The sequence below is a fragment of the Monopterus albus genome, unplaced genomic scaffold (assembly GCF_001952655.1).
Source record: "Monopterus albus unplaced genomic scaffold, M_albus_1.0 scaffold367.1, whole genome shotgun sequence".
NCBI classification, from domain to species: domain Eukaryota; kingdom Metazoa; phylum Chordata; class Actinopteri; order Synbranchiformes; family Synbranchidae; genus Monopterus; species Monopterus albus.
Window position 1 is genome coordinate 671,142 of NW_018128247.1, and position 15,445 is coordinate 686,586.

The 15,445-nt window shown below is 42.3% G+C and overlaps 1 protein-coding gene across 1 annotated transcript in view; it reads left to right on the top strand.

Moving 5' to 3' along the window:
• Positions 1–6,218: 6,218 nt before the first annotated feature.
• xkr4 (XK related 4) overlaps positions 6,219–15,445 on the top strand; it is a 35,368-nt gene continuing 26,141 nt past the window's right edge. Inside the window, 2 exon segments of the mRNA XM_020585486.1 lie at positions 6,219–8,386; positions 8,389–8,743. Of these exon segments, the coding sequence (XP_020441142.1) occupies positions 8,098–8,386; positions 8,389–8,743 (644 nt within the window). The 5' untranslated portion in view covers positions 6,219–8,097.

The window sequence follows — 15,445 nt, forward strand, 5'->3', positions numbered from 1 at the left end:
GCTCTCTGTGGTCACCTCTGCTGTGTTTTACATGTTCTTCTGTTTTGTTTTCAGACAACAGAATAAGCATGAAGTTATGATTTAACTGTGGACCAAAAACAAAACATGTTAACTAGAAGTCATTCCCAGGCTGCTGCACTGCCATGCTAAAAATCCAAATTAATCATCACCACATCACTGGACAAAATCAACATCAAACCAGGTTACTGACAACAGTTTGGCTGTATATTCAGATATGTTGGCATTTAAAATGAACAATCACAGTGTAGGTTGGAGGGGACTAAAGGTTGTCTTCACTTTACGTTGCACATTTGAACATCTAGAGGGCCAGGATTCCTAGACTTGAGTTGGCCGAGTCGATTCTTTTGTAGGTTTTCTGTAAGCTTGTGCTTAATTAGTGGTGTGAAATACTTTCTTTTTGCTCATTTAGCAAATAAGGGTTGTGTGAATCATTATATCATCTTAGAAGATAGAATTGCTTCCTCTATTAATCTGTAGCTTGACTAATATTTATTTATTTATTTTTTGGCGTGTAAATGACCATTTGTGTGCTGTTAGTCAGTTGTGCCCAACTAGAATTTACTACAACTGATCTGAAATCCATTTGAAACTAGGTGCCACAACTGGTAGCAGTGTTTGTTTTTGTCAGTGCCTTTGTCTTGCCTGTGGTCTACACTTGACAGCCGGGTTGTAATCAAGAAGTAGATCCTGCCAGGCAATTAGCAATCAGGGTAAGTAACTTTAAAGAATGGTTGCTAAGTATCAGCTTTCAAGTGTTATGGCAAGAAAAAGCGAGGTTGAACAAAGGTGACTGTTTCTGTGTACCATGCCCCTGCTGCCTCTCACTACAGTGTACTCTGCCTGTCGGCCAAGTAGAAGTGGGGTCTTCAGGGGAGCTGACCCCAGCAACCTCACCTTTTTAACTCTCTCCACACATACAGAATGAGTGGTAGCAAAAGGGCTATGGAATTCCCAATTAACTATGCAAAAACAACAACAACATGTTCTCCCTGAGCTATAGGATATAGTAGTGGTGTTGGCCTAATGAGTTCAGTTAAATGAAAATGTTCTGCTTCCTTTACCACAGCTTTCTGTGATTGTCTTTGAATTCTATGCAGTTGATGTCACACATTCTGTGAAAAAAACCACTGCTATCATTTATCATTGTCTGCCCTCCCCATTGAACTGCCTCTGTCAGTTTATTTTCCAAATTGCAAGACCATCTCAATGTAAGCCTTGGCTGTTTGCCTTGCTGCAAACTAAAAGACATAGCTTATGAAAGGCTGGGTGCAATTAACAAAAGTCAACTCTCAGAGGACCTTCTCAGCTTCCAGTCTCACCTCTTCTGGAGGAATTTGTTACTTTCTTTGAAAAGAAAGTTAGAAATTCACAACAAAAATAATCTCAAGGCACTTTATATAGTAAGCTTCAGACCACAGTATTATAAAGAGAAACCCAACAAATCCCTTAACCAGCCTCCTTCAAAGTGATGCCTAACACACAGATCACCCTCACTTACTACCCATCCATCTCTCAGCCTCTTCAGCATCACTCCCTCCACATTTCTCTAATCAGGTTTCCAGGATTCTCTAATCCCTTACCTCAATTATGGAAATTATGTTTCTTAATCATAGAAATCACATTCTAGAAAAAGTCAACTGTAGCCTGGTTACTTAGGTGGATCTAAGCACACTGACTGTTTCCTCTCTTTCTAAAATAAAAACAACACTAGACCTGTATAAGAGTGATACAGATTGGGGATTGTGTTCACTGCAACCAGCACCAGTACCACAGGGCGCTCCAACAAAACAAAGCAGCCCCATACAATGAAAAAGTTGGATCTGGTTCAACTTTTACCACACCAGACAGTGACATCATCCAGCAAAGGCGTTGCATTGACCAATCATGTATACAGGGAACAATCCAGACAAGTACATCCATGGGAAGAAGACTTTTGTTTACTTTGTGAATAGTGAAAACCCTGAGCATTCACTGCTATTCACTGTCAAATTTTTGTCACAGTTAATGCACCACAATGACACACCATGTATTTTTGTTAGTACTGGATGTAGACACACTGCTTGTAGAATTAGTGCTAAGGTAGAGTAGGCTATGTTAGCAGCATGGCTAACCCAAACACAACAGAAACTTCCGGGCTGGAAACATGAATGAAGCCATTAACATTGATTTGTCACAAAGTGGTTGTATTGTACAGACCTACCAACCAACGCAACCCCTTGCGTTAAATACAGCAAGGAGTTGCATTGTACTGGACTCAGTCTGAAGGCCCACCTATACGCCTAAATCTGTCTGCTGCATTTAACACAGTAAATCACCATATTCTTCTTTCCTCCCTTCTTGTCTGGGTGTCTCAGGCTCTGTTCTCTCTTTGTTTGGACTCATGGGTCGCTCTGACCGGGTGATATGGAAAGGCTTTATGTCCAAGTGACACAGTCTGACAGCACGAGTTTCACATGGCTTCATACTGGGCTCTGTCTTATGCCAGGCAGTAGATGACACAACTTAAGCCCAACACCAGGCCAACATGACGGTCGCTGGGCGTCAGATCCAACAAACAGTGTCAAGCATGACAATTCAATTCAATTTATTTGTAAAGCACCAAATCACAACAAAAGTCATCCCAGGCCACTTTACACAGTAAGTTCTAGACCTTATTATTATTATTATTATCAAGGAAATCCCAACAAATCCCCATGAGCAAGCACTTGGTCACAGCGGGGAGGAAAAATTCCCTTTAATGGAAGAAACCTCCAACAGACCTCGGCTCTGGGTGGGCGGCCTTCTGCCTTGACCGGTTCGGGTGAGTGGACAGAGGAGAGACAAAAGAAAGAAAAGAAACAATCAAAAACTAGTTAGGTTGATGTGGCTGGTGACTGCTCATCAGAGCAGGGTTGTCTCCTAACCGGAGGATTAGAGGTGCGATTCCTGGCTCGTCCAGTCGAAGTGTCCTTGAGCAAGACACTGAACCCCCAGTTGCTCCTGGTGATGATGCTGGTGCTTGAATGTGGGAGTGCAAATGGATCAATGGCCAAATAGTGTGAAAGCCCTTCAAGTGTGCTGCAATGCATAGAAAAGTGCTGTACAAGTTTAAGACCATTTACCAAGCATAAACTTTATTGACAAGTATAAACAAAAATACAAGGAATTTGATTCTAATCCAGTGGCCCCCGATGTGCACAGCAATAAAAACAAATTATATATAAGTTAAAAGAGCAAACATAGACTAGCTGTTCAAGAGTTTAATACCCTTGGGAAAAAACTGTCTCTGTGTCTGGTTGACTTGGCATACAGTGACCTGTAGTGCCATCCAGAGGGGAGGAGTTCAAACAGTTTGTGTCCAGGATGTAAGTGGTCCACAGAAATCCTCTGTCCTTTTGACCTGTGAGGTGTACAGGTCCTCCATGGAGGGCAGGCTGGTACTGGTGCTTTTCTTTTCAGTTCTGACTGTCCACTGAATTCTGTTCCTGTCCTGCTTGGTTGCTGAACCAAACCAGACAGAGATGGAAGTACAAAGAACAGACTCAGTGATTCCTCTGTAGAACTGTATCAGCAGCTCCTGGGGCAGGTTGAACTTTCTGAGATGACACAGGAAGTACATCCTGTGCTGTGCCTTCTTGGTGATGGTGCTGATGTTGGATGTCCACTCCAAGTCCTGAGAGATTGTGGAGCCCGGGAACATGTAAGACTCCACAACTGAAACAGTGCTGCTGGGTATAGTAAGCAGAGATAGGGTAGGGAAGCTCCTCCTAAAATCCACTATCATCTCCACTGTTTTCAATGTGTTCAGCTCCAGGTTGTTACGACCACACCACAGTGCCGGCTGTTCAATCTCCTGTCTGTAGGCCAACTCGTCACCATCTTGGATGACGCCGATGACTGTTGTATCATCTGCAGACCTCAGGATTTTTACAAAGGGGTCTCCTGAGGTGCAGTCATTGGTATAAAGGGAGAACAACAGAAGGGAGACCACACATCCCTGGGGGGCACCTGTGCTGATAGACCAGGTGCTGGATGTGGTTTTCCCCAGCCTCACCTGCTGCTTCCTGTCTGTCAGAAAGCTGGTGATCCACTAACAGGTGGGGGCAGGCACAGTGAGCTGGGTCAGTTTGGAGTAGAGTGTGTCTGGGATGATGGTGTTAAATTCAATTTTGTCTGAGTTTTAAAGTAAGAAATTACAGGTCATCCAGGCCTTTATGTCTTTAAAACATGCTTGAAGTTTGACCAGCTGATCTGATTCATCTGGCTTCATAGATAAATATAACTGAGTATCATCCGCATAGCAATGGAAATTTATGCCATGTTTCCTACTAATATTGCCTAAAGGGAGCATGTATAAAGTGAAAAGAACTGGACCTAACACAGAGCCCTGTGGAACATTGTGTCTAACTTCAGTCTGTGTTAAAGATTCATCATTAACATGAACAAATTGAAATCTTTCTGATAAATAAGATTTGAACCAACTTAGTGCAGTTCCTTTAATCCCAATAACATGTTCAAGTCTCTGCAGTAAGATGCTGTGATCAGTGGTGTCAAAAGCAGCACTGAGATCTAAGAGGACAAGTATGGAGACAAGTCCTTTGTCCGAGGCTAGGAGAAGATCATTGGTGACTTTCACCAGTACAGTTTCTGTACTATGATGGACTCTAAAACCAGACTGAAAATCCTTAAACAAATCATTCTTGTGCAAGTGGTCACATAACTGCTTTGCAGCAGTTTTTTCAATATAGTATATAGTAAACAACTACTGATGCCAACAGGAGCACAAATCACTCTTCTGTTCACAACATTTTTGGCATATTGGACTGAACCATATAAATACCACAGTGATACAACAAAAGTTAGCATATTGACTTCCACAGTTAGACTTATGAAGTAGCTACCTTCTCAGGGCTAGCTAGTTTTCAGTATTTCTACTGGCTTAAAAACTTATTTTTGACTGCTACCTCAAGTTCTTCTTGAAGGAGAGACAACACAGGCTGCTGCCAATGAAAACACAGTGGTGGTGCCATCTGAAATGCAGAGGAACCAGAACTGACCATGAATGACAAACAGTTGTCCTCAATAAAACATTGTAACATTTACTCCTGTTGATTTCTCTTTTACAGCATTAACTCCTTCCTCATCACAGAGGTGGCCCAGGTTTGTTCTGGTGCCACGACAATGGGAACTGTCCACTGATGTCAGGACAGCAGAGTCACTGCCCATCTTCCATAGCACTGTACATCCCAACAACCCTTGCTAAAAAGAAATAATAGGCACTTGTTCTGTTGTACTGACCATGCGTTAATCATCTTTTTAAAGCTATACTCTCCCAGTATTGGTTGATATCTGGCTCTTGCTACTATTGTTTGAAAGCAAACATATGTAAATCTTTTTGTGGCTTGCACAAAGATGATTTTATCTTTTGTGGAGAATTAACTGTAAGTAATGAGGTAGCAGAAAATCAAATACATAAAGTGACTGTGCTTGTGAGTAAAAAGAAAACATGAGAAATACCAAACTTAAGTGTACATGTTTATTACTACAATTAAGACAAACAATTACACACGAACATTATGACAGCAACACAATAACACTAAACACATTAGCAAACAGTAAACAAAGTCTTTTAACCTGACAATAATGAAGGCAAACAGGGCAAGACTGTAATGGACCTTGGAATGAATATGGAAAATGATTAACCAGACCTGGCAATGAATAATGCAACAATTTGGAGTTTGGATAATGCCAATTTAATTTAAGAACTGTGGTTAGCCAAGTGGAGGAGAGAAGTACTTGTTTGCTCTGAAGACGCTGTTGCTATGTTGCTCTGAAATGTGATCAACTGGCTGGAGGTAACTGCTGTGGTCAGGTCAGGAAGCTCTTTTCTCTGAAGGAGAGGTCATTGGCTGCAGTCTTTTCTTAGAGTCTGACTTAGGGTGTGTCCACATTAAGCCTGTTAAACTGCCATTTCAATCCTTTCTTCAGGCTAAGCCAGTATTTTTCTCTTCCCAGAACAGAGGGTTTTTTTAAACAGCCTCTGGAGTCTAATGAAGCAGTCTGTATGGATAAGTATAGTATTTGGACCAACAGAAAAACTAAAGGCAAAATGCAAACAAAAGATCTGTACACCACTGTAAGCTCCCAGCAATTTTAATTAAGCAGCAGCAACATTATGTTTTAAATAAGGTCTTTATCAGCTGCTGTCAAACAGGTATCACAGTGAAGAACAAACATATATAGACATCTACAAACACATCACTCAGCTGTTTTCAGTCTGAATGATTTAAAGTCATCAAAGGTGAACTGCACTGTCTGAAACTTTCACTTAAGGAGCAGAAGATGTCAATATGGGAGGGACAAAAAGAAGAAAAAATACATTAAACCAATAAAAAATCACAAAAATACAAGAAAACACTCAGTATAAGGGAATCACAACTGCAGGTTTGAAAGGCTGCATTCTGCCCCCTTGACTACTCCACCTCAGCTGCACCATCAGCAGCCATTCCATTGACAACAACAACTGTCACCTCCCTCCCTCTGGACCCTCACCTCTAAGGACCAGTGAAGGTGAAGTAAGAGAACTCTTTAAGAGACAAAAGTGCAGGAAGGCATGTGGCCTGGATGGAGTCATGCCTTCCCGCTTGAAAGCTCATGCTGCTGAGCATGCCCCTATTTTTACCAGGATCTTTAACAGCTTGTTGGAGCAATGTACAGTCCCCACCTGCTTTAAACGCTCTAAAGAAACAAACCAATACTTATAAGTAAAGTTGCACTGTGCACACTGTGAGCACTTGTTATCATAAATGTCACCTGTGCTGCAATGTCTGCTTCAAGCAGCAGGAAACACACACAATCCACACCACAACCCTTACCTTAACCCTAACCTGAATCCTAAAACCAAGTCTTAACCCTCAGAGAGCTATTTGAAAAGGTGAGGACCAGGCAAAATGTCCTCACTGTGTAGCAAAAAACCCCAAACCTTTTTTTGGTTCTCACTGTATAGCAGGTACAGGAACACACACCCACACACACATCAAGCAGGAATATTCTGCCATTGTTACAGCCATCATTCCCCCATGTTCCTACCACTACTCAGCAATACTGTCTATATGAGGTCGCTCATGTGCACTTTAGGAATATTTTCATAAAGTCTCGAATTTCTTCACTTTTTGTGCTTATACATTTCCGTTTCTTTAATTATTTATATATAGGGGCTTGGGAATATTTTTGACCTGTTGGGGCAGGGTGCACTGGACAGATCACTGGTCTATTCAGTGTGAGAGACAACTTTCTGTTGTGTTGAGCATTAACTGTCCTGGTGATTACTGTTAATTGATAAAACATAGCTGGTAAAACCTGATAAAACTGTAAAAGTATGTGAACTGCTGAGCTGTGACAGCTACAGCAGGATCTGTCCATGGTGCTGAAACCAGGCTGAGACTGGTTCACTTCCCCCTGGCCAGCTGCGAGCGGCCAGACAGACAGAAAGAGAACTGTGCCCCCAGTAGGGAAGTATAATGAGAGTAGTCTTTACTTTGTGCCGTAACAGCGTTCAAACAGCCCAGAGACAGAAAGACAAGCAGAGAGAGGGAGAGAGTCGGCCGGAGAGAGAGGAGAGGATGATGTCATAGTTGTTAGTCTGTGCCATGGAAGAAGCAGATGGCTGCAGCCTTCTTCCTTTTCCTTCACTCCTATTTCCACCTCCATCCCCAGTATCAGCCTCAGCATCAGGAGTAATCTAGAGCAAAGAGTGACAAACCGCAGGAGCGGAATCTGTGCAGGTAGGCTGAAAGAAACAAAGCGGAAAACCCCTCTGTCCGCTGAATGGGAGCGGATCAACCGAAGGAGATGTGAGATAAAGACGCGACATGGGCCAGAATATCGGAATAACCACTAGTACCCGTTCAGTCTTGTTTTTTGTCTTTATTTTGTATTATGACCAGGCGGCAGTGTAGAGGAGCCAGTCCTGCCCAGAAAGGAGGAGGAGGAGGAGAGACGCGCAGAAGGGTGTCGACGGACAGAGGCAGGGGTAAAGGAGAAGAGGAGGGGAGGAACCGAGGAAAAATAACAGAGTAACATTACAAGCTTCCAATAATGGCGGCTAAATCTGACGGGGTCCTGAAGATGAAGAAAAGTGACGTGGCTTTTACCCCCCTGCAGAACTCGGAACACTCCGGCTCGGTGCAGGGGCTCCACACGGGCGGCCAGCCCGACTCTGCGGGCACGGGGGACGGAGACTTCGCTAATGGGGAGTCGCGGTGCTGCGGTGGGGGAGGCTCCAACTCGACGTGCCTTCGCCTGGGCAGGGAGCAACAGAAATACACGGTGTGGGACTGCCTGTGGATTGTAGCCGCAGTGGCTGTGTATCTGGCTGACGTGGGCACCCACGTTGGAAAAAATTCTTCGTGGTGCTGGGCTCCTTCTCGGTCCAGCTCTTTAGCTTTAGATGGTTCGTCCACGACTTCAGCACCGAGGACAGCACAGAATCCGTCTCCGATTGCGCCCATATGGATGGGAATAAGCTACTGAGCGGCTCGGCCTCGCACGGCGACGTTACTGCTCAGCATCATAAGGCCACACCGCAGAGACAGGCGTCGACCGCCAGCAAGAACACCATTGCCAACAGCACCGGGAGCACCGCGCTGGGTAGCAGGGCCAGGAAACGGTCGGCCTACTACACCTTCTGCGTCTGGTTCGGCCAGTCCGTCATCCACATCCTCCAGCTGGGCCAGATATGGAGGTAGGATGAAGGCTGGGATGGAGGCCTCCCGGTTGGTTAAAGTGATGTTGTGTGTATGTGCTTGTTCACGTGTGCATTCGTGTATGTAGAATAAATGAATGAATGAGCTGCTCTGACAACAGTCGGCGCTCTTGGCACCATGCTATAGCCTGTGACTGCTGCCAGCTTCTACAGCATGACCACCAGCTGCCATCTTTGCCATGTTCCCCTCTACAGGGCCAACACAGGTGATACTGTGAGAGGCTTCAGGTCACTTGTCTTCTACAGTATGTCCTTACCAAAGGGTCATGAAAGATTACATGATCTTGTATTAGAACCACAGGGAGCTGGCCCGGCCTGTCAGTCACATGCCACTGATGTCAGGCAGTGAATGCTGCTGTTGCTGTGGGGTTTTTTCCTTTTGGTGCCACCGGAAAGGACTTGGTAGGCCAAACTGCTTCTGAATGGAGCCAGGAATTTGAATGAGCCAGGCTTTGCACAGAGGCAATCTGACAGCAGCTAAACACAGGCCTTAAATCAGTGTAGATACAAATATCACTCAGCTGAATCAAAAGAGAAGCCTGCAGCCAAACTATTACTGACCTATTCTGGAGTACATGTGCTGTGCAGTGATAATATTACAGAATAGTACAATACCACATCTTAACAAAGAACCCGATGACTGATAACTGATCAATATATTTTTGGACTGTTAATACTGTCCTTTATGTAGCATTGTATCTGCAGTTGGGGTTGCTTAATCTATAACAGAAGCTGAACATGTTTGTCTACTTCAAGTGAATAAAGCTGTGGCAGTATTCCCCCTGAAAGCTAATGGTTTAAAAAGGGCTGCAACAAACAGTTGTTTTCATTGTTTATTTGCAGATTATTTGCTTAGTTCATCATTTGTCCCATAAAACCAACCAACAGCCCAAAATAAAAAGATACTTAGTCAAAGATGGCCAGCCCTGTGTTTGGAGATTTGGTTGTCCTAGGTTGCTTAAAACAGCTAGGCTATTGTTTTCTGGTTATACCAATTATTTCTTGACACATTGTTTTGGAAGGATCTAAGCAGCTTACTTTTTCATGTAAATCTCCCCCAAAAACAATATGATATGGTTGAAAGCTCCAGAACAGCTACCTTTAATGGACCTACAGTAATGGAGAGCTATGGACACAAGGAGACTATGTTTATTATCAGATATGTGGGTAGTGACAGTTGTCTAGGAACTGTCAAAGAAAGAGTGCAAATGAAGATATACTGACTAATGTAAGAATACTGGGTATACAGTATATGACCTGAGTGGAATGTAGTTACTGATTATTATCCTGCATGGCTAAATATTTCCACACCTACAGTAATTTCCAGTAAAATTGAAAACCGCACACAGTAGTGGATTGCTAAATCTTCTACATCCTCTAGAATCAAACTAATAACCTCAGGGTCCTCAGTAGCTATGGCCCCAGCTGCAGCAGCATCTTCATGCTTTTGTTTCTATTGTAACTGGGTAAAACCTTTTGGTTTTTCATTGGGACAGGATATGATGCTTCAGCTTGATTTCCTGTCCTCTCCCATGTCAGCTGCACTTGTCCCACCATTAATAATAACAGTTACTTGTCCCTTTCAGAATATTTCTCTCTGTCCTGGGATCATAAAACATGTTCATCTCTGGGTAAGAGATGTCAGAGTCATGGGGTGGAGTTTCTAGGTGATACAATATTGTCATCAGGAAAGCAATGTACGTAATTTGTGCTGCTGTGGTGAAATTGTTCTCACACATCATACTGGAGTGTTCAGTCAAGGAGAGACATAGTCAGCTAAAATATTTAGAAATATTGCAAATATTAGAACCTTTACAGAAAGATGGGAGATCTCTCTGTCCAGGAGACAGTTTTTGTTATCTTTCCAGAGCCGTCCTTAAGTAAAACAGGTATCAAACGGCATCTTCACATCATCCAGTGAGACCACAGTAGCACAAAACCAAAGAGCTGTTTTAACTTGTATATATTTAGAAATGTCTGTTTGTTTTATTTAGTGCACATCAGGGGCCATTGAGCTGGAGTCAAATTTTAACATACTTAACAATAAAGTTTGTGATTGATTGATTGATTGATTGAGTAGCTATAGAGCACAAGAAGCTGGAAATAATTTATATTACCATGGTTGGTGGATGTTGCTTTGCAAGTTGTCAGCAGTGGTGTGGTCAAGTCACGAGTCCCCAGCATTCGACTCTGATTTGAGTCCAAGTCAGGTCTCGTTACCTGAGTTCATCAAAGGTCTACATTAAAACTGACACAGCTCTCATCCTTTTATATTCCAAACTTTCTAACCGTGTATTGCATCACCATGTTGCTCAGCAGTTTGATACATAATCATTTGTAGAAAGGTGGAGTGTGTGCTTGGTGGAAGTGGTTACCGTGGATACAGCATGGTGCAGATGAACAGGTTGAGCAAAAATGTATGTTTTTGAATTTGCTGAATGTTTTTAATCCTTTTTGGACATTAATTCAGTGCAGAAAATGAGGTGACAGGAACCAAAGGAAGACAGACAGGGAAAGACCTGTGTCCTGTACGTTACAGACAGATTATGGCTTTTACCAATACACTTTGTGATGTTGTTCTCTCTGTATGACTGTTGTTTACAGTGTTTTTAAAACCCCTGCAGATCCTTTAGTGACAGTGTGGTTGATCTTCTTTTACTGATATTTTATATTTGTATTTCACGAATAATGTAGCAGAGGGAAACTGCAGCTGCTTCACAGACATCAGACAAGAACTAACAGAACCAAGAAAAAATGGTTTTGAACATAAAGACAAATTTAGCAGCAAATAAAGTGTATCATTAAATAAATGAATTTCACATTTTAAACTGGAGGTGCACCAGTAGAGACAAACCCAGAATGCAACGGTAGCAGAGACACTCTGCACACACATCAGGTGGATGTCAGCGCTACAGCAGTGGACTGTATCCAGCAGCCACAACGGAGCTAGAACAAGGCACCGACACATCCAGTGGACATAAGAAGAGAAATAAGTTGACATTCTGAAAATCGTCTGACATATTGGATTTTTAGATGACACCTGCTGATCTTTGATCACTAACCTTATGTGATCGTGCTGCAGAATTTGGTACTTGTATCTCCAGTACAGGTTGCGTCAGGAAGGGCATCTGGCGTAAAACACGTGCCAAATGTCAACATGAGAGGAGTCAGTGTGACGATTCACTGTGGCAACCCCTAAAAGGGAAAAGCCGAAAGTGACTTTCTTTCTATCTGCAGCACATTTGGGCAGCTCATAATGTTCACCCTAACTACAGGAGTATGACTGCACTGAGGTATCAGTGAGGAGCTCACTGGGTATAGTTTCAGCATTTGTTCATTTAGTTATGGTGCAGAATGAGTACAGCTTATTTTATTTTCATTACTGAGTAATGCATTAGTCATTGTTTCAGTCCAGCTTGTAGTCTGTAGAATGTCAGATTCAACAGATTCAAACCAGCAGGTCCCAGAGGTCTTCACTGTGCTTATTCAGTCTGAGAAACAATACCTACAGCTGATGACACCGTTTTACTTTTAAATATCAAACATCTAAATGAGCAAACAAGTAATATGATACTATTATTTTACTGGCATCGGGCTTAGACCTTAAAATAAAATCACGTGAAGTTTAATGTGAAGCAGTGTCACATTCCAATCAAAAAGTATGGTATAGAGTGCCATAGAGATGATGCTTTTTGTAGCTCAATGTGGAAGTTAGCAACACCCTGGTTCCCTCGACAAAAACCCATTGAGACTTTTCTATTGTTTTTTTATTGTTTTGTTTTGTTTTATGGTGGAAAATAAGCGCTGTGAAAAACAATGGCTTATGACATTTGCATGTTTTGTTCAGCAAGATAATCTTCACAAGTGAACACCACTTTTATGATTTTTGTCTTTTTCCCTCCTGCTTCGTTTGCATATTGCACACTAGTTAACATGTTGGCCCAAGGAACTGCAACTAGTTAACTAGTTGGACAAAAGTTCCACTAGTTGCTGAAAGAGAGCAACTAGTAAGAATTTCTGTTCAACTAGTACAACAAAATGTCCAACTAGTGCTGACAAGAACTAAACAAATGGAGGAAAATGACATCTGATATCAAGGATGTCAAATAAATACTATAACAGCTTGTCATACCCCAGGCTGCTTGATCAGCCCACCGGCCCACATCATCCTCATTCCCAGTGCTCCCAAAATCCAAAATCCCAGCAGTAGCACGTTAGCAGGTGGCTTTTTTGTATCTAGCTGAACTAGCAAACACACAAATGACACTTTTTCCTCGAGTTGACAACAACAGTGCTTGTTACTGTAAGGGCCATAACATCAGTGACTAAAAAGCCATATCAGAGCAAGTTCTGGTGGACTCTGTGTCTGAGAGCAGCCCCCGTACTCCTCCCTGTCCCACCTGTACCTGCCAGCTGTGAGTGAACATCTGCAGTAAGAACGAGGCCAAATGACAGACAGTGAATGATTTCAGTATTCATGCTTCATAAATTTCACCTAATAACTAAAGTCGGGTTTATTTATATTTTTTTAAATTCTACGATTATTGTGGAGTCTTTCTTGTGACTTGCTGTTGTGGGTATGAATGAATGAATTTATAGTCAGTGGTCACTTTATGAGGAACAGCAGTCTAAAACTTAGTCTAAGCTACCATCTTGCAAAAGAGTGTGTTGATTCAGCTGATAGTTTTGGAGACTGTGGTTTGTTATGCAGACAGGAGTTTCTATTATATAGCCTTCGCTCACTGATGTACCAAATGGGGTGGATAAAATAATATAAACACCGGTATCATGCAATAGCTGGGTAGCTAATTAACCATTTCTAGCATCCAGTTCAAGCAAGTCCAGCTCTCTAGATGTCAGTACAAACACAATACAACTAAGTGCTCTGCCTGAAAACTGAGACTGATAGATTAAAGAATAACATATAATTGTGAGTGATATGCTGAATCTGCTGAATACCAGTTTAAAGAAGATGTTTTAAATAGATTGTAGGTGTCGTGTTTTACTAAACTGTGTACTCTTTATTCCAGGTGTCTGCTTAAATTTCCATCACCAAATTTCAATCAGAAGGTTTGCATTGATAGTGTGACTGACCAAATAGAGTACAATAAATGGTAGCCAGTGGTTAAAAGAAGCAGGTTATAAATGAGGAAAACTGATGATATAGCCAAAAGCTTTTTTTTTTTCAGACATGAACTCAGAAAATAAGTAGCAGAACTTAGGGGTGGACTTAATGTGGTACTGTGGTTTGGGACAGGTAGAAGCAGGATTCAGAACTGCTGAAGTAAGAATGAGGACACTGCCCTCAGTGCCCTTCTGAAAGTAGGCAGCATTTGAAATATTTTAAAAATGTTGGGATATGGTAGTTAGGCTACATGTACCCCCCCTCACCCCAAATTAGATGAAAATCCTCTACAAAACACATCCCTCTTAGCATGACCTGATCTAGCTAGTGCTCGTGGCTGTTGCCAGAATAGTTTGTGACTTGCAAACTGCAGGTGTGTGACGGAGTGGCCCCATCACAAATTGCTGACAAAGTATGTGAGGCGTGAGGATGTACATGCACACAGAAGTAGGCCTGCAATGTAGGTAGGATGTGCTGTTTTTTTGTGCTGTTTGGCGGCTGGTCCGGATGTTTGTCGTTGTTCGTTTGTCAGTTGTGAAAACGGTTATGTGTGTATGCCATGTGATTAAATGCCGGTGTGACTTGGTTGGTAGTGGATGGGGCCTTTGGGATTAGAAGTGAATCCATGTTCTAGCCTAGTTGAGTTTTACTCAGCTGTATAGAAGGCTACACCAGTTCTGCTGATGAGTGCAGTGTCGTTTGTTGTATATTTTTGTGCACCCTTGGCGACGTTCACAATAAATTATTGATCTGCACTGCATCTGCGACTAGCCATCCTTTATTTTTTCCTTCAAGAAGATTCCCGTCACAGCAAGCATAAATATAACTGTCCCCAAAAACCTTTAACAGGACAAAATGGAAGAAACCTCTGGAAGAGCAACAGAGAAGGGTACTCTGGACAGACAAGCAACAGATACTGTATGTACAGAATGCTTTGACAAAATCTTTTGTGCACAAATTTTCTCCCCACAGAATTATTATATACTGAAGTTCTATGACACGATGAATTGCATAAGCAAAAATAATCCATCAGTATATTTACACCACTAGATTGAGAGGAATATCATTTTGCTCACAGCCTTATAAAATAATAATGCTCAGTGTCTTAGTTGTGAGGAATTTGCAGCTGATGAAATACAGTCCTTCAGAGCTGAGCAGGTCCAAATGTACCTCCTTTGTAAATAGAAGAGATATTAAAAGCCCTAAATATATCATTCAACACACAGTAAAGGGATAATTACTCCAGGTAGGAATTTTGTGTGGAACATCTGTTTTTATTCTAATATTCTGTAGCAAAAAACATGATTTCCTCCAGACAAATTAGTCATTTCCAATAAATGTAAATGGAAAAACTGTGCACACTCTGTCAGGTTTGCCCGGCTGCGCCTGCCTTCTCACTCCCCTCACTCTGTTTTTGCTCCCTCACCTTGATGACGTTATCCGACACACCTGCTTCATATCCCCTGATTACCACCAGCTGCACCTGATTAGTTCTCCCTATTTATTCCCTGCTCTACGTTCACTCCCCTGCCAGTTCTTTCTAGTGTTATCAGGCC